The sequence below is a fragment of the Saccoglossus kowalevskii genome, chromosome 4, assembly GCF_978046115.1.
Source record: "Saccoglossus kowalevskii chromosome 4, keSacKowa6.1, whole genome shotgun sequence".
NCBI classification, from domain to species: Eukaryota; Metazoa; Hemichordata; class Enteropneusta; family Harrimaniidae; genus Saccoglossus; species Saccoglossus kowalevskii.
In genome coordinates, this window is record NC_140644.1 from 41,136,312 (window position 1) to 41,161,803 (window position 25,492).

The following is a 25,492-nucleotide window of genomic DNA, read 5'->3' on the forward strand; positions in this document are numbered from 1 at the left end:
CAGCAGATTCTGATAAAACTGGGAATAAAACAGACCGATATCCAAGAACTGTCTATATAGATTTCCCTTGATTAAACAAATAAAGAAAAAAATCGGCTACCTCACTAATAGAGGGACTGAGATGATCAATCTCCCTTCCGTCACACCAATCAGAGTACAATTTCCATCTGGATTCGTACAAGCCGAAGCGAGGAACTTGGACAACTCTGCACAAAAGCCCTGCGCTTGCATGAGTTTATCGATAGCCTCCACGTGTGAAGATGAAATAACGCGGGCTCATTAGTAGCGTGCCGTCCAGCTGGGACAACAGATCCAGAAGATCCGGCAGCTCCACTGGCGACTCGACTAGAAGTTCCAGCAACAACGGGAACCAGATCTTCACTGGCTCGAGTCGTAACTTCTCCAACACTTGGTGCACCAGATGGAAGGGTGGAAATGCGTAAGCGTCTATGTGGCTCCAAGAAATTGATAAAGCGTCCGTGGCGAATGCGCTAGTCTCCGGAAGGAGTGACACGTACGTTGGGAGCTTGGCGTCGTGGTGATTGGCAAACAGATCTATCGGGGGACCGTCCCAGAGACGAAAAAGCCTGTCCGCCACCCATTGGGGGGATCTGCCAATCGGTGTTCTTGAACCGAATACGTCTCAAGAGGGCGCCCGGGGCATTGTTGCGTATCCCGCCAATAGCTCCACTTCAATCTCCAGGAATCAAGGAAGAATCTCCTCCGCTAGCTTCGACAACGTGGGGGAACGAGTACCCCCTCCTTGTTGATGTACGACACTACTGAGCAGTTGTCTGTCCGAAGCAAGACTCTGTGGTGGTGTGCGACTTCCTGAAAATGTTTCAGAGACAGTAGGACGGTCTGCAACTCCAACTAATTTAAGTGGCGGTCCCAATATGTGGGCGGCCACATCCCCTGGACCTAAAGGTCCATCAGATGACCACCCCATCCCTGGAGCGACGCATCTGTAATGAGAGTCAATGAAGGGGTCGTCGGATCTAGAGGTACACCCGCTACCAAGTTCTGTGCGTCCTGCCACCAAAGGAGGGCCGCCATCGCTTGATCCAACAGTTGAACCCTGAAGGTCAAGTTCCTCATGTGGACTCTGTAGTCCAGTAAGCACCTCTGAATCGGATGAGACCGGAGAGCTGCTAACGGAATCAGACCACGAACTGACGTCATTTTGCCAATAAGCCGCATCAGTTCGCACATTGACGCCGATCCCGTCGACCGGAGTTGGCTGGCGAGCTCTACAAGCAAGCCGCATCGCTCCTGAGGGGGGCGAACACGCCCTTGCTCCGTGTCGAACTGCATACCCAGAAACACTAGGCTGTGGGACGGTATAGGGTTGGACTTGGCAATATTTATTAATAAAAACGTGCAGGAGCGTCTGCGTCAACCGCACATGCTCCACTAAGACCTCCCTGTCTCGGTTGTGTATTAACCAGCCGTCGAGGTATGGGTTCAGATAGATCGACGACCGGTGTAGCAGCTGGGTCACCTGTCTTAGCACTCTGGAGAGGAAGATGTGGGAATATAACCCTGGTGATACACGGGGGTTCCCCACTAGGCGTATCGCCCTTTTTTCCAGAAGGCTCTACCTCCTGTCGGATTGTCTCCGCCTTGACCTCATCCCTCGACAAAAGACCTGAGGGAGGGTGAGGAGTCAGGGGAGGAGGAGACTGAAGAGGAATCCGATACCCATGGGACACTACTTTGAGCGTCCAGGGATCAGAGACCCTCCTGCGCCAAGCTGGTATGTGCTGCATTAGGCGCGATCCCACGGGAAGGAGCGGACGGGGGTTAGGAGCTAGTGCTTCCCGAACTCCATCCTCCAGAATGGGAGGACGAAGAGGGGGAATCTGAGCCCAGGAACCCCGGGGAGGGAGACCCGGAGTCATACCACCATCCATGTCTAGGTAGCCGGCGAAATCAGTGTCAGAACGCCCACCACCAACGCCACGTTACTTGGGCTTTCGTTGACGCTTCCCACTCCTAGTCTCCTCGAAGGAGACCATGAGCGCTTTGATCCTCGTAGATTGAGGCTACAAGCGGCGGACTTCCTACCTGGGCTGCCTTGCGGTTTTGGTCTGACCCGTTGACCAGAAGGAGTAGCTACCTTAGCCAACAGAGACGATTGCTGCAATTGGATACGCTGATCTTCCGCAACCGCAAAACCGTTCACCGCATCTACTAACCAGCCACCAAATAGCCGGTCACGCACCCAAGGCCTTCTCCACAGGAGATCAAACTTGCTTCCTGCTGGAGTAGGATAGGCGCACACACCCAGAACTGCCTCACGCTCAGCCGCAACCGCTCCTGCCAAGAGGGCAGTATGGACTTGAAGGATATCGTACATAGCGACTCTCTGCGCCGCCAGGAACTGGCCCATCTGCCCGAGGATCAAGGTTTGTTGCTGAGCATCCAGACGGTCAGAACTTAGCAATGTGAGCTGATGATCTACTGCTAGAGTAACCCATTCTAAAAAAATTTATGGGTCTAAGTTCCGCTCGTAAAGCCCTATGCACTAGTAGGCTCTGGTGCCGCTCAAATGACCACGCAACGTGGCCTTCCCTATCCGCCTTAACAAAAGTATGGGTACCGGGATCAGGACGAGGAACCTGTGGAGAAGGCTGTGGTACCGCGTAAGTGTCCCACTCAGGGGAACCATCGACGGTTCGCGTAGCCCCAATGGGGTATCGATTGACCCAATGGAAGGCATTGGACGTAACCGCTCCTAAACCAGGTTCAAGCTGTTTGTTCTTTTCCCCCAAAGAGTACCATTCGCCCCCTTTCATTGCCCTCTGAGCCCCCTCCATAGCCTGGGTCACACGTGGTGCCCAGGGGAGTTGGCCTGCGGGCGTGGTCTCTACGCCGGCAGTGGGAGAGGAGAGCGCCGATGAAAACTGGTCCAAAGGTGACTCCCCCATCCGGGGGAGGGGGAGGATTCTCACCGGTCCCGTGCGAAACAAGAGTCTCGCGGCCATCACTGCACGGTTCACAAGCTGCGACCTTAACTGCATATTAGTAAGGGACAGCTGGGCTCCGGTTGGTTGGGTATCCTGTGACTGCCCCGCCAAAGTGGGGACGAGAAACGACAAAGTGCTCGCCCCCCCTTCCTGTCGGGTAAGTGGTCGCTGTGCCCCATAAGAGGGTAACGTACCACCCTGTCCAGGGGTACCAACACTGGAGTCCCCTCCCCTCGCAGAGTCATAAGAGGGAACACTCTGTGCGGCTTGGGAAGACGCAGGAAACAATGCCTGGTTAGCCCGAGCCTGGGGGGGGGGGGGAATAATAGAAGTGGGCGCTTCCCTTCCCACTGATGTGAATTTTCCCCCCACTGACCCTCTAAAGGAGAGATCACTGGGAGAAAGGGACACATCTGACCCTAGCCCTGGTGATGAGGGTACAGGCAATATCTCAGCCCCCCCCCCCCCAACTGACTTACCCCCCCCCCCCCAAGGTCCTCCTGAGTCCTACCCTGAGACTGCAGAAGGGAGTTGACTTTTGAAGCCAGACTACGCATCCAGACTGTCCAAGCCATTTCTTCAGGCCTGTCCTTGTGATTGCGCAATGAACTCAGGCTGTGTCGGTAACGGTAAAGTACCGGTGAACTGAACCGGTTCGGTCTCTGAACGGCATGCCGATTCCACCACGGGACTCAGTGCCGATGTCGGTGCCCCAAAGGGAACACACCGTTTATCAACGTCAGTCGCCGTGGTGACCGGGAACTCCGATCTCACCGCAAAAGCGGTTGACCAATGTTCATTAGCCTTGGTAATATCCGATGGGAAAGCCCACTCCACGTTGGGAGAATTGAGATCTGCCATCGATGTTCCCGCACTATGGACCGCCCCTTGCGTTACCTCAGCGGTAAACTGTTTCGGCGGTCTTGTCTCACTTGACGACCCCGCCACCTCGAGCGGGGAGTCAGATCGTGACAACTCTCTCAAATCCTCGGTTGTCGAACGGAGGCGAGCCTCGTGGTGACCACCAAGCATAGTAAGGAAAGATTTCTCACTCCTAGAAGCTGACACACTGGAGCTAGCGGCAGTAAGGGATTTCCCCTTCTTTCCGCGATCTCTACCAGCCTTCAATTGCTTGCCTTCCGCCTTCCACCCTGCTTCGCACATGAGCCACATTTTATGGTCCCACATATCACAAATACCCTCAAGGCAAACCCCGGAGTCTCCGACGCAATTAAGGCAGGAGTGACAGCACATATGGGGATCCCACTCGGGCATAAGCGTATAGCAGGAAGAGCATATCCTACGTTCCGTCTGAGGCAGGACGTTCTTCAACTTTTTTTCAGACTTAGAGTCTGCAAAAAATTACGAAGAAAAAGTAAAAAGCAATTCAACTAAAAACAGGCAAAAAGGGGCCCCTAATAATGGAAAGCCTTTACCGTAATGAGTCAATCGCCACACGAGAAATTCTCAGTCAGAAAACTGTAACCTGTCTTTCGTCTGCTTGTAAAACCGCGGAGCGTAAAATTATTTCGGAAACGTGGAAGCGTGGCCCCTAAGGAGAGGTGTTGTCCTATAGGGAATGCTACCCTAAGTTGTTCGTTGTGAACAGGGTATATTCCCTAATAGTTTCCGATTGGGGCTGTAATCTGTAGTTAAGCCTACGAGTAATAAATGGAATTTATTATTTCCACGGAATTTCTGGTAGGTGATGTAGTAAACATATACGTTTTAGAAATTGATGGTACGAATAATAAATAACAACAATACGTGGTATGTATTTGGAGTAAATAAGATCGTGAAATATTCCTGGCTGAAGCGTTTCAAATGCGTTTTATTTAACTTTTTACAATAATTCATTTGTTTCTGTTTTTTAGTCTGCAGCATTCTCATTTTGAATGTATTTCATTTTTAAATTCAAACTCTTCTAAATTGTGAAACATAATGTCTTAATTCCAAAAATATTTCCACTGTGACCGAACTCATTAATATTCTTTGCTAATTAATATTCATATAGCTCATTAATATTCATGACTGACCGGCACTCACATTGGGCTGGCGAGATCCCTGATTTATCTTTCCTCCATTTTTACAAACTCAGGCTTTAACTCATAACAAATTTGAAGTGTAATGACTAACAATTGAGTTGATATTACCTGGTATTAATTTCTAGCATTGGTTGTAAGACTTGTAACTTCTCCTCCTCACTTCGTCCTTTCAAAGCATTTTTCAGAAAGTGTCTGGCTGCCCCCATTTCCATGACGGTCACCATTGCAGGGTGGTTATCCAATCTCTTACTAACCTGAAAGAATACAGTGTTCACTGAGTAACTTTGCAGAAATACAGAAATGTTACTCTCGTAACCCGGTAGGTAATATAATCAAACTTAAAAAAAGATTGGTTACCGTTTTTAAAAACCTCTATAATTTAGAGCAAATATGTAATTATGAGATGTGAACTACATCGGCTTTATCAATACTATGATCAATTAAATCTGCAGCCTTTTTTGTTTTCTCATCTACTGCAGAGTTATTTATTTAGCAATAAATTTTGTCACTTTCCACAGAAGTGTGTCATTTATTAAATCCAAGATGGCTTCAACCAATGTGGCAAAGCAACATTGACATATCAAGAATGGTACTTACCTTGATTTGTGCAACTTTCTTTCCTAAGGCGGTTTTCAAATATTCAACAAGCGAGTCTGTTTCAACGACAGACAAATGGCCTTCACCTGAAATCATATTAACACCATATGTGAATTATGGTTAGGGTGAGCTAGAGCTAATGAAACCAGAGTGCTAAATTTAACAATCATTGGCAAATGTCACAGAAATAACTCCAAAACATTATCATGTGTATTGTCGAATCTAAGACAAATTGACAGCCATGTTTACTATTATGTATTTTGTTTCAAACTTGAATAAAACGGGGAATAAATGGTCTCAATGCAATTACTTGCTGTCAAAAATAAAGCTGTATGTAGAGGGCATAGTTGAAACAGGAAGCATGCCAAAACCCAGAATGCACTGCTTTTTCAGTAGTACTACTACGATACTCACCTCCAACTCCTTCCAGTGTTGTTTCTTTATCTGATGTTGCCATCATTTCATTTTCTACTGATGTCACAATTTTCTTGTCGAACTCTCTCAGTTGAAGCAGTGACAATTCATCATATTCGTCGTAACAAAACAGCACTTCAAAATTTCGATTTTTAGCAGCTTCAAAATATGGAGAGCTTTCTGCAATTTTTCGACTGTACATATATGACAAAAAAAGAAAAACAATTTTTCAGATGCTCAGATAAAATCTTTATTTTAATAATTCGAACTGAAATAACCTTATCACTACAAGTATTTTGTTTCATTTATCCAAAATTGGTTCTTATTTTAAAATTTCTGGAAAGCCACTATTCGTGAAAATAGTGCAGTAAATATGGAAAATTGTTATGCATCAATTTGTTGATTAAAACTTGTATCAAATGAACATAATTTCCTATTGGCTACCAAGCTCTGATGTCACAGCTCTTTTGCATATTGCTATTTTGGAAACTGAACTCAACACTCACTGATCTGACCAATCTTTCACTATATCATCATATTTGCATAGAGATTATAGTTGACAATGTCTTGGTTGTCAAATAAGATGAGTATACCTTGGAGTGCATAGGTAATATATGTGTCTTTGTCCAGCTTCCATTCTGTTACAGTAATCAAGTAAACCCACTTTATGACCTTCTGGTTGTGTAGAGGATTCATAGCGCAATAATTTAGCAATTTCTTCCTGAAATAGACATAAAATTACAACGTGTTTATTATATAAACTGAACATACTGGTACAAGTGTTTTTTAAAAGATTTGTTTTGGTATGTAAGTATGTTGAAGAACTCACATTTTCACTGCAAGAAATTTTCATGGTATTCATGACAAAAATTACATGAAATGACACATGTCATAGGACATGTCACTGCTACACAATTTTATGTTTTTTACAGAATTGCAAATTTATAAAAAAAAATTCTCTTGGGAAATTACAGTGTTTTACAATACTTTGCACTGGTATGAAATTATGCACCTGTCAAATATCATCACAGATCACCAAATTAGTAATCATGGAAATTAAGGTCCACTTGAAGAAATAAGCATATAAGCATGGTTGTTTTGATTTGGGTATTGTGTTCTACATTCCAACGCGGAACAGAATATTTTCGTGTGGTCTTAATTTCACGCTTTTGGACTCCTCGCAAAATACGCGAAAACCACACGAATAATTTCTACTTTTACAGTTATCATTACTAGGTAATAATCAGCAATTGTGAAACGCAGCATAACCGGATTGCGTTACCGGGATCATTTGCTACTATTAGTACTAAGCAATGCAGTTTGGGTCGTTTTTATTTGAAACTTCTTTTAGAATATACTTTCGTTACTAATAAAATCAAATCAAAGAAAGCTTAGAAAGAACTCCCATGTGCTGAGAGTACTGGAGACACATTAAATATAATTCGAAATTACTTAGCTCAAAACTAATTATGCAAATCAGAAAATTAATATAAACAGATTTGAGTGTAAAACTAATGAGGTCTGCGCAATGTAACAGAAAATCTATGTACCAAGTTTGATTGAAATGTGATTAGAACCAAAAAATTATGAATTATTATGCTAATTAGGGAATTAATATGAACAGACTTTTACCCCAAACTAATTAGGTTTGTACATTGTCCTAGAGCATTTTTGTACTAAGTTTCATTGAAATGGAATAATTAGTACTTTAGATATCAGTGTGAAAGCTTAAAATTGGTTAATTATGCAAATTAGATAATTAATATGTACAGATTTTAACCCACAATTATCCAGGTCTGTCTATTGTCCTACAGCATTCATGTACAAACATTCATTGATATGTGATGATTAGTACCTGAGAAATCAGTGTGAAAGTTGGAAATTAACTAATTATGCAAATTAGGTAATTAATATGCACAATTATTTACCCTACAACTAATCAGGTCTCTGCATTGTCCTAAAGGATCTATGTACCAAGTTTCATTGAAATGCGATGATTAGTACTTGAGATACCCGTGGAAAAGCAGAAAATTAACTAATTATGCAAATTAGGTGATTAATATGCACAAATATTTATCCGAAACAATCAATCTCTGCATAGTCCTTGAGTACATGTAAATTGAGTATGTAAATACCAAGTTTCATTGAAATGTAATGCTCACTACTTATATCAAAAACTGAAAATTAATTAATTATGCAAATTAGGTAATTATATGTACTGATATTACCATAAAAACTATCAGGTCTGTGCAGTGTCATATGACAACTATGTACCAAGTTTCATTGAAATGTGATGATTAGTACTTGAGATATCAGTGGAAAAACCGAAAATTGACTAATCATTATGCAAATTAGGTAATTAGTATCCACGGATCATTACCAAAAATTAATCAAATCTGCGCATATGTTCAGAGCATCTATGTACCAAGTTACATCAAAATCCAATGAGTGGTTCTTTAGATATCAGTGGAACAGTCATAGAACAGCTAAAAATTAGCTAATTATCATGCAAATTAGGTAATTAAGAAGCATGGATTTTTACCAAAACCTAATCAAATCTGCGCATTGGCCCAGAGCATCTATGCACCAAGTTTCGTCAAAAACCGATGTATGGTTCTTGAGATAGCAGTGGAACAGTCGGACACACATACACACACACAGATACACTAACTACAAAGACTCCCATTATGTACAAAATAATTGTATTTGCCGCACAAGGTTTGTTAATGTGATTTTTTTGGAGAAAGATGCGCAGTCTACTTTTTAATCCAGCAAGAAACAAGACATGAAATGTCACAGTCCCCGTTATTTGATTATAAAGTAGTACAAGGAACATCTGCAAACAGGTGAATGAATATGTACTCTATGTGGGTAGAACTCATCATAAAGTGATTTCCCATGATCTGGTTTTGTACTGACAACTAAAAACTTCCACTGACCCATGTTCAGAATCTCAGAGTACACAAGTGCAACAAAACTATTTGTCATACATGTATACTTGCTCAAGAAACTGCATTCATAAATCTGAGTGAACCTTGATGTACATGACTTCTTTGTTAATCAGGTCTTAGTATATTACCAGGACCTGGGTTTGTTTCAACATCACCACTGGGCATCAGAATCATTCTCATGTTGTCAAATACAATTTGTTATTAATGCAGTAAGGTTTATTATTTAAAATGTATTTACTGTACATAGAACAACATCTGTTAATTTAAACAATTGTAAAAGCTATGTTTTCAGAGCAAGTACCGGTACATGTAATAATTAAGAAAGCCAGTAAAGGTTGGTCTGCTCATAACCTTCAATAGAGAAGAAACAAATAATTGTTTGAAGTCTTTTTAGTGCAGTGATATTATTGCATTTCAATCATTATTAATGGGTATAAAATACTGTAAACCATTTAATTTTCACTTCTAGATATATTCAGGATTCTATGAAATTTCAATAAAGTCCCTGACACTCCATGTTGTAGGAATCCAGGAAAAATTGCCTTGCGAAATTGAAGCAGTTCACAGCACCACTGTAAAAAAAAAAAAAAAAAAAAAAAAAAAAAGTTTAAAATGAGTATTGTTAATGATATACACATGTGGGTTCATATGACATATGTACCAATCTGAGTGATTCTAGAGATTAGTATCACAAGATTTTACTCTCTGTGATTCAATAACAGCCCTATGTATAACGCTGTGTTGATCAGGCGAACTAATTGACAATGGCCCTACAGGTATCGCTATGCAATCACAGTAGTTTTGTATTCTTCTTGCATTTCGACCATGGAAAAATATCTGTTTTTGAGGGTGGCCGAATTATTAGAAGAAAAACAGAAACTATTTTTTTTCAGTATAAATTCTAGTACCGGGTAACTCAAATGCAGGATTGGAAAAGAACAAGACAATAAGCAAGATTGATAAACCTTCAGCGAGCACTCCTGAAATTTCAGATCATTGGTACCATGTTTTTGAATACATTCAATAAAATTGGGTTATTTATTTGATGTAACGAAACATGCATTCACAGCAGATGGAAATTCGTTTGAGATGTTACTGGATTTTTCTATTCAGTTTTCCATTTCAACAACCACCATCATCACTTAGTAAGCTGAGATCACGCATGGGGATACTGACTGTGCATAAATGCACAGTGTAGTGCCACCAGAAAACCAATTGTTTGAGAATATTTTGCACCATTACGCCATTTCAAATATTATATTAATTCACAGACAACAAAATAAAGATTTTCAATAACATACAAGTTTTCCCACAATTGATGATTGTATGGCAATTACATGCCTTCGCCAGTTTTACTTTGGAAGAAGTTGGAAACAAAACAGAAAAGGGGCTACATGGCTACATCTTGTTTTTTTTTTAATTTTAATCAAGCATGATTTTTTTATTTTTTTTTTACAAATGTCTATTTTAGAAACAAAAACAATAAATGTGTAGGTAGGCATTTTAACAATTGCACAATTAATATTGGATGAAAACGTCATTACCGATATAAATCATTCTGTTCAAACAATTAAAAATAAGATCACATTTAATTTAGTCAGTTTTCATAATGAAATACATAATAACATGTACTTATAAATTTGAATAAGGTTCAATGGCCTTTTCATTTAGTGCCAGTTTATACACCATAAATCCTCTGGTTTAGGTGTCACACTCAGAGAAGAGTGAAAGGCCTTAATTTGGTTCTAAAATAGGCATCGCGAAATGTTGGAATTGAATCCCCCCAAAAATTCAGTAAAGTTTACGAAAAGTAAAGTATGTTCTAAAAAAAGTTTTGAATAAATACAAACACAAATACATTGCTTAGTGGTTAGTACCGGTAGCAAATGATCACAATAGCATAATCTGGTCATTCTGTGTTTCGCAAGTGAATAACTTACTTGTTTTCGAAGTATTGCAATTGTTTATTATTATTCAGTAATGATTATAATACGCACAAAAAATTAATTCGTTGAATTTTTATGAATTGGAAGTAATATTCAACTTAGTTTCATCGTAAACGAATGATTTCGGTCGAATGTAAATGTGATGCGATATCCGCCATGTTATTTCAGTACACGTGGTTCATTTAAATATGTTGATGACGGTTCAGTGACCTCGTAGTGAACTCAACATAGGATTCACCGATGTTGTAGCAAGATCTTTATGCTTTGATTTTGACGGGGAAAACAGCATGATTTTTTTTAAATCGAAAAATTAGTTGTTTTCAAAAAATAAACTGAGCATTCAAAGAATAATTTAACATTGTTAACAGAAATAACAGCACATTGTCGAAACGAAGCTTACCCATTCACGCTATTCACAATAAACATGATACTCTTGAATAGGTGTCAATGACTACGGTAAAATATAAATTAGACTCTTTTAGGCATCAGGAGTGAATGAAAATTATATCCAAAATATTTAAAAAAAAAACTCCCGAAAAAACGCCGGGCGATTTCATGGTCCATTCGTGGAGGGACTGTGGTCCGTTGCAGACTGCTCGACTGACCGTCCATACACGTGTAGTCACTGTACATCTGCCATGTTGAATCGCACAAGATCGGCAAAATCTTCATTGCAACTAACAGTTCAATGCTCACAACATAAAAAATACGAATATAATCAGAGGCAACCTACTATTATATAATGAATAAATTGATCGAGACAGGGACATCCCCCCCCCCCCCCCCCGAGTTGTGGATATTTTGGAAATCGCGACACAAGCAAAAGACCGGATAACGATTTTACTTGAAACTATGTCCCCATGAATTAATCCTCCGTGTACAATAATTTGACAGGGTATACAATTTACAAACTAGTTTCGTAGATTGGAGACAATTGCTTGCTTTTTTGGCTTTTCACAAGAATATAAAGCTGGCAATCATCATAATATTCACGTCCGTACGTACGTCACGGAATGTATACCAATCGCACCCCAAAATACATTCAATTTTGTAGAAACTGGAGAACTTACCTTTGCAAACACGTCTCTTATGCCGCCTTCTTGAAGTTCTTGAAATCAAATAAGGTTACTAGTTCTTCTAGTAACTAGTGAACGAGACCACTGAGCCGAACAGAACACATGTATAAACAGTACTATTATAATAAATTGCACGGAATGGAGAATTCACGTGCCTGCCGTAATAACAGCAGCATTACTCACAGATCTAATCTACTGTAAAATATTTTATTTCAGCTGGAATATTATCATTCGCTGAAAAAGACTTTTTCTGGGTGTTTTGTATTGAATTTAGTTGACAGTAAAATATAGGAAAAAAGGTATATTCGCTGGATTTTATTTTAACTGAAACATTCCTTCAGCGAAAATAGCAAAAAAATGTTGCAAGCGAAAATAAAGTATTTTACAGTAATTAATTTATTCTGAGCATGGCGGACGTTCTGTCAATGTTGCCGGGAGAGGTAATTTTTGATGAAAAGTGAATCAAAGAAAGCTTAGAAAGAACTCCCGTGTGCTGAGAGTATTGAAGACACATTAAAAATTAATTCAAAATTACTTGTACTTGAGATATTGATGGAATAGCTGAAAACTAATTATGTAAATCAGGTAACTGATATGAACAGATTTATGTGTAAAACTAATAAGGTCTGCACAATGTACCAAGTTTCATTGAAATGTGATTAGAACCCCAAAAATATTAATTATTATGCTAATTAGAGAGTTAATATGAACAGGAACAGATTTTAACCCAAAATTAATCAGGCTGTCTATTGTCCTAGAGCATTTATGCACCAAGTTTTATTCAAATGTGATGATCAATACTTGAGATATCAGTATTAATTAATTATGTTAATTAAGTGATTAAGAAGCATACATATTTACCAAAAACTAATATGGTGTATAGTCCTAGGTTCATTGAAATGTGATGGGTACTCTTTAAAAGTTTCATTGAAATCCAATGAGTGGTTTGTAGACATCAGTGCAACAGCCATAGAACAGCAAAAAATTAACTAATTATGCAAATTAGGTAATTAATAGGCACAATTATTTATCCCAAAATTAATCAGGTCTCTGCATAGTCCTAGAAAATGTCGCAAGTCTCATTGAAATGTGATGATTAGTACTTGAGATATCAGGTGAAAAGCTGAAAATTAACTAATTATGCTAATAAGGTGATTAATATGCACAAATATTTACCCAAAAACTAATTAGGTCTCTGCACAGTCCTCAAGTAACTATGTACCAAGTTTCATTGAAATGTGATCATTACTACTTGAAATATCAAAAGCTGAAAATTAATTAATTATGCAAATTAGGTAATTAATATGTACTGATATTACCCTAAACACTACCAGGTCTGTGCAGTGTCATATGACATCTATGTACCAAGTTTTATTGAAATGTTATGATTAGTACTTGAGATATCAGTGGAAAAGCCGAAAATTGATTAATCATTATGTAAATTAGGTAATTAATAATATTAACAGATTTTTACCCAAAACTAATGAAATCTGCGCATTAGTTCACAGAGCATCCATGTGCCAAGTTTCATTGAAATCCAATGAGTGGTTCTTCAAAAATCAGTAGAACAGTCATAGAACAACTTAAAATCAGTTAATTATCATTCAAATTAGGTAATTAATATTTATAGATTTTTACCCAAAACTAATCAAATTTGCGTATTGGTTCAGAGCATCCCTGTGCCAAGTTTCATCAAAAACCAATGAGTGGTTCTTCAAATATCAGTGGAACAGTCATGGAACAGCTTGAAATCAGTTAATTATCATTCAAATTAGATAATTAATATTCATAGATTTTACCCAAAACTAATCAAATCTGCGCACTAGTTCAGAGCATCCATGTGCCAAGTTTCATCAAAATCCAATGAGTGGTTCTTCAGATATCAGTGGAACAGTCTTGGAACAGCTAAAAATCAGCTAATTATCATGCAAATTAGGTAATTAATATTCATAGATTTTTACCAAAACCTAATCAACTCTGCGCATTATCCCAGAACATCTATGTACCAAGTTTCACCAAAATTTGATTAGTGGTTCTTGAGATAACGGTGGAACAAAAAAAGTGACATACATACATACATACAGACATACAGACAGGGTAACTGCAAAGACTCCCTTTTGTGCTTCGCACACGGGAGTCAAAAAGACCCACTTGGGATATTCAGATCTGGAAGAAAAATTACGTGCATACTCGGAGGAGACTTGTTCATCAACCTGCCAAGTTTCACTGATATCTGCTGTAGAATTTCTGAGAAAATGTTGGAGATGGAAAAAGGAATATGGAAAACGGAAAATGGACATTTGACATAACCTGAATTATAAGTCCCCTTTTCAGGCTGCGCCTGAACGGGGACTAAAAATGCATAAGTTTTAGATTATAGCTTCTGCAATAGTTTCTTTGGTTTTGGGTGGTCCAATGGCAGGTGTTGAAAATAGGGTGGATAGGTAGGTGGATTTTTCAATCAAAATGTAAGCCTCCTAAAAATATTTGATAATCATTTTTTGAAAATTTGAACCCCAAATAAGGGCCCATCAGCCGTGAAACAGCCCAGGGCGATTTTTGGGATGGGCGAATTTACGGCAGAATCCAGTACATTCTATAAATTACCTTTTCCGACTGTTCGTCCGATGTCACGATTCCTTCTCTCAAGAATACACCATAATCTTGTATAAATTTGTCGTATTTAACACGATCTTTTTTGGCCTGGTCTTGAAGATACCGAACAATTCTATTTGTCAGAACACTCCTGAGTTTTCTGTTGAGAAGAAAGGATTTAAGGTAATTCTCAACTTTTCAAATGATCATGAATGAAATTAATTAGTTCTGATGTATTCAGACTTTATGCAAATGAGACTAATAAAGAAAGAACTCCTGTGTGCTGAGAGTATTGAAGACACATTAACATTTAATTCAAAATTACTTGTACCTGAGATATTGATGGAAAAGCTGAAAACTAATTATGTAAATCAGGTAACTAATATGAACAGAACAGAAGAGAACAAAAAAATTATGAATTATTATGCTAATCAGAGAATTAATATGAACAAATTTTAACCCAAAATTAATCAGGCCTGTCTATTGTCCTAGAGCATTTATGTACCAAATTTAATGGTTCTTTATACAGTCAAAACTCGTTAATACGAACTCGGTTACAACGAAATACCGGTTACAACGAACGAACACCGAAGTCCCGTTTGAAAATCCATTATCCCTATGGTAATTGACAACGCTTAGAACGAACTCGTTTATTACGAAAACCCGCTGAGTACGAAAGGATTTTCTCTGAAAAACAATGGTCTGTAACACCTATAGCGAACATTTCATTCGCTCAAACAGCTGCGAAATCCTAAAACGAACCGCCAAATACACGGTGTTACGCTTCCGCTGTTGGCAGTGGGCTTGAGCTGTGCAGCGTAAAATAAAAACAATGTAGCCATTCACTGGGCGTGAAAATCTTTTGTGTACGTGACTTCCAGTGTCTAGTCACTTTCGACGCCCTTGCTGCTCGAGTTTTTAATTTTAAGATTCACAATAAAAAAGTGTGAAGCATGGACGCTGTAAATTTTAGATAAATTACGGCGACTACGAGTGAGATGCCAGTTTCCGTCCTGACTTCAAAATGTCAACTCGTGTCAAACGGCGTGCCTTGTCGTTGGACTGTAAAGTCCAAATGATCAAAGCGATTGAGTCGGGCATTCGTCACGGCGATGTCTGTCGAAAATTTGATGTTAAACCCAGTACACTGTCAACGATTTTAAAGAAAAAAACTGATGTTTTGAAGATGTTCGAACACAACAAAATTGAGCCGTGCCGGAAGCGAATGCGGTTTTCAGCAGTCGACGACGTTGAGCAGGCATTGCTGAAATGGTTTACCAGTGCCCGTTCTATGAATGTCCCAATCAGCAGTCCTATCCTCCAGGCAAAGGCCGAAGATTTAGGACAGAGAATGAAGCATTCCGAATTCAACATTTGTATTTTCCATTTTAATATTATTTTAATAAACATGACAACGTTTATTTCAATACTATTTGTGTGTTTTTAATGCTTGGTCTAGTGTTTAAAATGGCGCCATAGTTTTGTTTACCCTGACTTATGGTAATTAGTTTGTTTCTGTAAAGCGCCCTCTAGTGGTGATCGGTTATTACGAACACCGGTTATAACGAATATATTCACCTGGGGCCTTGATATTCGCACTAACGAGGTTTGACTGTATATCAGTGGAACATTCATGGAACAAATTAACTAATTATGCAAATTAGGTAATTAATATCCACAATTATTTACCCTTAAACTAATCAGGTCTCTGCATAGTCCCAGAAGATCTATGTAGCAAGTCTCATTGAAATATTATGAATAGTACTTGAGATATCAAAAGCTGAAAATTAATTAATAATGCAAATTAGGTAATTAATATGTACTGATATTAACCTAAAAACTATCAGGTCTGTGCAGTGTCCTATGACATCTATGTACCAAGTTTCATTGAAATGTGATGATTAGTACTTGAGATATCAAAAGCTCAAAATTAATTATGCAAATTAGGTAATTAAATATGTACTGATATTACCCTAAAAACTATCAGGTTTGTGCAGTGTCCTATGATATCTATGTACCAAGTTTCATTGAAATGTGATGATTAGTACTTGAGATATCAGTGGAAAAGCCGAAAATTGATTAATCATTATGCAATTTAGGTAATTAATATTGCACAGATTTTTACCCAAAACTAATCAAATCTGTGCATTAGTTTGGAGCATCTATGTGCCAAGTTTCATCAAAATCCAATGAGTGGTTCTTTTGATATCAGTGGAACAGTCATGGAACAGCTAAAAATCAGCTAATTATGCAAATTAGATAATTAATATGCATGGATTTTTACCAAAACCTAATCAAATCTGCGCATTGGCCCAGAGCATCTATGTACCAAGTTTCATCAAAAATCAATGTATGGTTCTTGAGATATCAGTGGAACAGACGGACACACATACACACACACACATACATACAGACACACTAACTGCAAAGACTCCCGTTGTATGCTTCGCACACAGGAGTCAAAATGTCACTAGTCAAGCCTATATAGGATGAGGTATTTTTTAGCATACCTAATTAGAATACTGTTTTGAAGTAATTCTCTGCTCAGATTTAACGGTATATCCTCACTGTCAACAATTCCTGAAAGAAAGTTTATAACATCGTTTGACATAAGGTAGGCATCCTTCCATCTCAGGAGACGATGGGTCTCAAAAAAAACTGTTGTTTTGTTCAAAGGGATCTGAACTTGGATCATGGCACGAGAACCACTACACCACTAATGATCACTTCTTCACTGTATTATATAATTGTTAAAATACTATAAGTTGGGGAGCTCTGTTAATTCATCCATCCACTTTTCAAAATTACTTTAAATATTTCCCTTCCTCCATTAATTTGGTAATTTTAATACTTTGAGTACCAGGATTTGTTTTGCAAAATGTTGCTGCATTTCAAACATTTCCTGTTCACTAACCTCTGACAAATCTCAGCCATTTTGGGAGAATGGATTCTGCCTTTGGTTGGATCAGTATCTTTCTACTGTAAAGAGAAACCCTGTTGCCATGGTCACGAGTGAATTCCCATACTGTAGGAGTGTGATCAGGAAAATAGAAAAGACTTCTGATATTGACTGGTGCATCCGCTCTATATTGCAATACGTAACGAGGAGTGCCTTGGGAATCTGACAAGAAATTGTAGAAGTCTTCATGCTGTTGGTCAGTGATATCTTTAGAATCCATCATCCATAGTGCCTGCAAAGAAATGGAATATTTATGTTATACATCATATCTTTCTACAAATAGAAATCTAACAATAATGTTCATATAGGTTGAATACAAATGTATTCTATGAACAGTTATGTCATTACAAAAACAGATAATGAAACAAGCCAGTAGGCTGGTTGGCGATCCACTCCACTTCGCTCAAAAAACAAACAATAAGTTTTCGGCTGTTGCCATGAACGTGGACATGAACGTAGACATAACGTTGGTTTATAACTAAAACCAAGCCCTATATACGAAGTTCACAAAACATAGTCTTTACAAGTCATCTTACTTTATTACTATAGGATGTATTCTGCTGTTATATTTATTATTTCCAATAGTTTCGCAATAGTATTTTCTGCATTGAACGCAGCATTTACAGTTCACTGCGTTGGGACTATGTTGATACAGTGTAACAATGTTGGCGCCGGTGGTCTCTTGTCAGTAGCAATGTAGCCAAAATAAAAAGCATGATCATTTGAACACTGCTATTACAAGACTGGTAGGATGTACCAGGATTTGGCACGAAAGTATTCAAAAATCCATGGCAGCAGTGGGCCATGATTGACCTGCCTGCCAAGTATGAACAGAATCAGCCAAGTGAAAAAAATCACAGAAGAATTAATACATGAAAACACTGAAAATCACCAACAGGGTCAGAAACATATGCACATAACATACCACTAATCTCAAGAAATCATCGAACAAACAACGTTTCCAGAAATACTTTTCACAGGTCTCACTGGCGGTGGGGGCCGGAACAGTGATTTGCATATTTTGAGTGCAGTGTTTACGCAATTTATGGAAAAACACACACACAAAAGTTCGAGTAATTGTGGTTGCTGATAATAATCTCGGATTTATATTTTCATTTAGCCTAAGTAACAACAGATCGTAGAGAGGTGAAACTTTCAATAGGGATGCATAACTTTGTCATACATGAAAATTTGTAACAAAAGTTAGCAAAAATGACTCTATATGCGTTTACCTATAACTCATATCAAATTTAAATTCTTGAGTAAATAATATTTAAGAAACAATCAATCCTAACTAAACTATACAGGCATAATGCCAAGGTGCTCATGTTTCAAACAAGATATTAATTAAATAAGGATGGCAATATTAAATGATAGGATTACGATGGATATTTTGAGTCAATACAAATATCTTACCCAAGTAACAACAGATCATAGAGGTGAAAGGTCACACAAGCAAGACAGTGCAATTGACCTGTGAGGGCGCTAATCCGAAATAGTTAGGCAAATGCCCTGTTAATGAATACACAAGGTTTCTGGATATAAACAAACTCAATTAGTGTTAACAAAGGGGGGATATATTTGAGGTTCAAAGAACCTGGGTCACATACTAATTGAGCGAGTCTGGATATTTAGTATTCGTCTCATTTCTATTTCCATTTCGATTCTAAAAATATGCCACAAAATGAACCTGCTTTTGCAAAGGTAAATTTCATACCAAATATTCTAAAAATGCAGTGAACGAAAATCTAAGTTAAATTCTGTATGTCTGTGTATCACTAAAGATACCAATGAAACAAATTTGATAAAAATCCACTGACCATGTTCACAATTCACTTAAAGATGACACAAAACAAATTGTAATCTACAAAAATTCATCAATCCAATTTGGAAGGAAAAAATGGTTTTGTACCTGTACAGTATTCAATCTTTTCCCATTTAAGAATATAGGAACTCCCACAAAATTACTGTACTTCTTTACCACATCTGTGAAAAAATTGAGTATATAAATATGAACTATAAAATACACATCTTCTTTAATCTGTAGTAATGTATAGAGTAGAGGTTTAAATAGACAGCTGTCTGATTGTCCCACAAATTTAAAAACTGCTTGTTTTCCTTGTCGATGATAGGGAGAATAATTCACTATTATTTCCCTAATTATTACTGTGATATTTGTTTGTATTATTGATTCAATATTATTCAATTGTGTTTCAGTGCTTTCTTATATTGTTATTGTGTTTCAATCGTCTTTAATACATATTTAACTCGAAGAGAACTATCACAAATAACGATAGAAAACGCCATTTCAAATGCTATACTCTTATTAGCCAATCATAGCTCATAGCACTATGAACCAATCAGCACCAAGCCCGCTAAAATTTGTTACAATGGCTGATCCTACCAAGGCTATAAAAGGCCTGAATACTTGTTCAAGCGCGAGTACATGTAACCTTTTCCAGTGAGGAGTAATAAAAGCAGTTTCTTCATATCGTTTATTTGTTTCCTGTTCCTTTGACCGACAGTCCCTTGTTTAAGCGCCTTGAACTTAAAGCTTGTTTAGGTTGAGATAAGTGTGAAACCCTATTCTCAATTCCTCCTACATTCCCATTCACTTTGGACAAAAATTTACATACCCTTAACATCATTTTCTATCCCGTATTTCCAGCAATCTTTTTTCAAATGAATAACTATTTTGGTTCCATTCTGCACACCGTCTGCTTCCACCAATTCAAATGAACCACTCCTACAAACAAGAAATAGTTGATTGAAATTCAATTCAGTTTATGACAAACATAAACCCAATATCAATGACCACACTCATATAACTGAGTGCTTTAAGTGTAATAAACAACAGCAAAGAACTTCATAAAATCACAGAATCAAAAGGTTCATTATTTATACAAAATTTGTCGATAATCAACAATATTTTGAAGTAAAGTAGGTAATAAGTTATTTTAATCTTCCAATCTCAATCACAATCAAGAGAGCTGCTGATGTATCAACAATATGTCGGTAAAAGCAGCATTCGTGTTCTTTTAGTATGATATCAAATGATGTTCCAAATGTCTTTAGTTAAGTTACTCTCTGTAGCACAGCTAGAGCTGAGAGCAACAGACAATATACTTGTACAATACTGACCCATCAGAACTCCATCTATAGGCTTGGCTGCCTGGCTTCTGAGATTTGGAGAAAACTTCTACTTTATCACCAACCATGAATGCAGAGTAAAAACCAACACCAAACTGTCCAATAATTGAATTTGAAGAATCTGCTTCCACGCCTTTCTCTTGTAAGTCTTTAATGAAAGCCTACAATAAGAAAGTACAGAATAACAATTCTGAAAGTTGTAAAACTTCACGATATTATCTCAAGCATAGCCCTTCCCCTCCCCTCCTAAAGTTCTTGGTCAATTTTTTTCCCAAAACTGATGCATATGTGTCAGGAATTCAGACAATAAATACTTACAGAAAAGTTGTGATGTGCACATTTTCATCTGACACATGTGATCAAAAACATTCATATTTTGAATATGCATATATCACATAACAATGCAGAGTCACTGGTAGTCAATTTCAATAATCAGTACTAGTTGCAAGTCTATATCTATCCATCCATCATCAAGAAATTTTTCTGCACAAATAACCATCAATTAGACAAACTCTATCAAACAACACAACCTATGGAAGTAGAGCACCATTATTCTCTCTGAAATAGTGGTTTATTTTCAATGTGTAATTGAGTACTATATGTTAACCACCACAAATTCTGTTATGAATAATCATGCAAATAATATGCAGATTAGTAAGTAATGTAAAATACTTTTTTTTATTTCACTTGGAATTCATTTTCGCTATCTTCGCTGAAGGGATGATTCAGTGAAAATACCTTCAATACATGTTTGTTTTTTATGCAATCACATACAGGGGTCAAGTAGGATTATAACATATAATAATTTACTACAAAAATCAAGATTACCTTAGATCCGGATCTGGCTATTGTTCCCAGATTAGAAATCAGTTCATCTTTTGTCATACCAATACCTGTATCCTACAAGACAACCAACAACAATTGTAGTCAATGCAGATAACAACGACCTCACAGTTCAATTATAGTAACTATACCATTAACCAAATAACAGACTACCAGGTACTTATAAGAAACTACACTTTATTTTGATGACATCATCTGTTCATCTCTGAACATAAAAGTTAATGTGTGCGTCTCCTGGTATTGTGGAATGGAAGAATGACTGCCGTAAGAAGATTGATTGACCATTGACCATTTTGCCTGTTCGCCATCTCTAGCTACATTTTTTTAATAACATACCCAACTAGACTAACGCCTACATGTACCTCTGAAACATTAATTGATTTTGTATTTTTATTACATAAGTAAAATATTACTTATTCTGGAATAATATTTCCCGGAATAGCACATGATCATTGTATAGTGAGTGTTCTGCACCAAAGTTTACCAAAACCCCATTATAAATATATTTATTATTAATAAGTTCAGAAATTATAACTTTATCAAATGTGTATGATGGTTCGTTATTGTTGATTCAAATGATGATGCATGATGCATTTCATCAAACTCTTTGAAAGTGTAACTGATTTCCATTGGCAGAGTGAAGAGTCAGAGAAACAACTACGGTGCTAAAGATCAAATGCGTGGTAACGTGTATCTCCATGACAGCATTGGATGGAAATCATGACAAATGATAATTTGGAAAAACACATTATAGAACCTTACAAAACAAAGTAACACAAGTCATTGAAAATGACACAGTCCCCATTAAATTTTTGAAAGTTCTCTTTGTGCTCGTCATATTAAAGCGGAGGGGTTGTCGCAAGCGTGTCCTTGAAACTTGAGTTCCAAGTGGCGTATACAACAGATTGTTTATTTACATCAAAACACGTGTTCCGTGTAGTAGTAATATGGCCAAAAATAAAAAACAGCCGTTATTCAGCCATCTTTGATCTGATTATGAAACACACTGATAGGTATGATGTATGTGCCAAATACAGATGAAAATGGTACATAAATTGTGGAAATATAGTAGTAAGGCCAAAAAGTCAGATGGCTGTCAATCGGCCATCCTTGACCAGATTTTGAAACAAATTGTCATGGACATGCATTCTAACATGTATGAAGTACATGTATGTGCCAAATTTGAATGAAAACTGACAGAGCACGTCCAAGATACCGCATAAAAAACAAAAACAAGATGCCTGCCAGTCGACCATCTTTGATCCAATTGCGAAATAAATTGTCATGGACATGCACATGCAAAGAATGAAGGAAATCGGTCTACAGGATTCAGAAATACGACCCTGGACAGACTGACGCACAGACACATGGACGAACGGGCAGACAGACTCAGGAACTCACGGACGTTCGGGACATGTATCCTAACATGTATGTATGATCTATGTACTAAATTTGAATGAAAACTGACAAAACATGTCCAAAATACAACATTTTCATAAAACAAGATGGCTGCCAGTCGGCCATCTTTGATCCAATTGTGAAATAAATCGTCATGGACATGTATCCTAACATGTATAATCTATGTACCAGTTTGAATGAAAACTGACAAAGCATGTCCAAAATACAACATTTTCAAAAAACAAGATGGCTGCCAGTTGGCCATTTTGAATTGAATCGCTAAACCACTGCATGTGCATATGTCCCACATAAAGTACTAGGCACATGCAAAGAATGAACGGAATCGGTCCAAGGGATTCTGAGATATGACTCCGAACAAACACACAGACGCACGGATGGACGGAGACTGAATTATAAGTCCTCGTTTTCAGACTTCGTCTGAACGTGGACTAAAAATTGTTAAATAGGGCTAAGAAGGATTATTATGATAATCTTAAACTTTGAAAGGTCAGATAAGCTATGGGGAAAGATTCTCCTGGCAAAAAACGCATAAATTAATGAAGATCGCAATTATGTGAGTGACGAGAATTGACGAGACATCCAATATTTTGCTATCTCTTCAATTGGACGAAAATTATCCTTAGATTTTCGCAGCAAATCTCCTTACAAAACTGCAAATGCAGGGATGAGAATGAGAATTTTAATTTTCAGCTGAAAGTAAAGTACCCGGGGTCCGAGAACCGATGAAGTCACTCAATTTTTCAGTTAGCACTTTCTTCCCAATTTGCACGGTCAAGGTCACTTCCTTTTCAAGACATGCCCAACGAAATTTGTTCCTAATGTCTTTATTGATCTCTCGCACAGCTGACTCGTTGTCTTTTGTAACCAATTTCACCATTATCGCTGCATGAAACTTGTAAACAACGATCCAACGTGGCTAACAATTGAAACAATATAATAAAATGGCGCTGTTGGTGAAAAGAAAAAATGAAAGCTTCACAGATTGGCCCGTCAGAGCAAACCCAGCCAATCATGTTAATCGTTACATATTACTTCAAACACTTCGAAACCACTTTGGATTTTACGATTGCACTAATGAAAAAGAGACATTAAGATGCTCATACGAGAACGGAAACATCACTGCTTTGTACATGACTTGCGCGCGAACCAATGACGTCATCGGTTGCCTGGTCGCACAGCAGTCGTTTTGAGATGATCAAGGTGACCGACTCATAGTTGATTTCTGAGAGCTTTTCTCGCTGTCAATTATGATTAATTTTCACTGACATTGATAAAACGCTTTATATTAGAGTGATTTTGTATATTTATGATGAAATAAGAAATATTGAATTCATTTTAGCTGATATTTATACCCACTGAAAACGAACACAACTGGTCTGCTCATTATGTAAACAATGCATACGACGCAGGGCATTTATGTGCACTTTCTCGAAAGGCGACGTATACTAACCAGTTACGGTACTATAGTATAAACGTAACTAGATGAATTGTTCTTAAACATTTAAAAATAGCCATTCCCGCGAAAAGACATGTATTTAGATGTATGGTAACGCATGACACTGATCTGCTAAAAGAGGTTTTGGCAAACAGGCCTGGGACCTCAGCAGAGTGGATGGAAATAGCAAGAGCTCCGACAAATGTCTGGGAACTAACTACTAATTCAGATTCCGGACGTGAAATGACATAACAAATTTTATTGAACAGTTATATTATGGTTGCCCAATTAGAGATGGATTGACATGGTTTTGTTTACGATATGTTCTCATTGTAGGCGCTTGTACTTGATCGTTTTCTGACATCCGAGAACATAGCGCAAACGAAATTAGAACAACACGTTACGTTCCTGTTACATACGCAAATTTTAAACTCTCTAAAGTGTCACGAACATTTCGCATTGGAGACACCATGAGTTGTCTCCCCTCGACCATACACTGATACAGGGCTCTTGCAGCTGACAACAATGACCTGACAGCGTGTTTACTTCCGGTGAATGAACATGGTTTGTATTCTTACCCCCTCTAAAATTTTCTCTTCAGATTTAGACGTTTCAGAAAATAGATCCATGGGGCTTAGAAATCCGCAGAAAATTATCATCCCTGCAAATGGGTACTGCCAGTGATGAAAATAAGTGTTGTTTCACTATTTATTTAATTGTAGTCAATGCATTTCTTAAATGGAGTTTTATCAAGCACAATTTTCATCGTATATGAAGTTCATTTAATATTCAACCTCAGGTCTTGTACACAGACAAAAATGCCAACATTAGATGAAAATTAAAATGATTTTTAGACTGTACATCATTGGTTGACTTATAACTGGCATATATTGAATGTAAACATAACTAAGTGCATGTTGTTGGGAACCAACATAGCAAATTCAGTCATTGAATATGTCCAGGAAACAATTAAAATGGAATACTGATGTAAATAAAATGTTTAGTAGGATTGCAATATTGAGCAGACTTTGACCGATTATCTCTAAATATGTTGTAAACCTACTCAGTTATTGTTGACTCTCAGTCACAGACA

The 25,492-nt window shown here is 37.9% G+C and overlaps 1 protein-coding gene across 1 annotated transcript in view; it reads right to left on the reverse strand.

Annotated features, from left to right (window-relative positions):
* Positions 1 to 25,492, reverse strand: part of LOC100369319 (heat shock protein 75 kDa, mitochondrial-like) — a 59,143-nt gene that overhangs the window by 11,952 nt on the left and 21,699 nt on the right. Inside the window, exons 4-14 of the mRNA XM_085498128.1 lie at positions 21,531 to 21,602; positions 20,694 to 20,863; positions 20,189 to 20,298; positions 19,465 to 19,538; positions 17,508 to 17,784; positions 17,104 to 17,173; positions 14,606 to 14,753; positions 6,619 to 6,746; positions 6,026 to 6,219; positions 5,612 to 5,697; positions 5,123 to 5,268 (exon numbers count right to left, since the gene is read on the reverse strand). Of these exons, the coding sequence (XP_085354254.1) occupies positions 5,123 to 5,268; positions 5,612 to 5,697; positions 6,026 to 6,219; positions 6,619 to 6,746; positions 14,606 to 14,753; positions 17,104 to 17,173; positions 17,508 to 17,784; positions 19,465 to 19,538; positions 20,189 to 20,298; positions 20,694 to 20,863; positions 21,531 to 21,602 (1,475 nt within the window). The remainder of the gene's footprint in view (positions 1 to 5,122; positions 5,269 to 5,611; positions 5,698 to 6,025; positions 6,220 to 6,618; positions 6,747 to 14,605; positions 14,754 to 17,103; positions 17,174 to 17,507; positions 17,785 to 19,464; positions 19,539 to 20,188; positions 20,299 to 20,693; positions 20,864 to 21,530; positions 21,603 to 25,492) is intronic.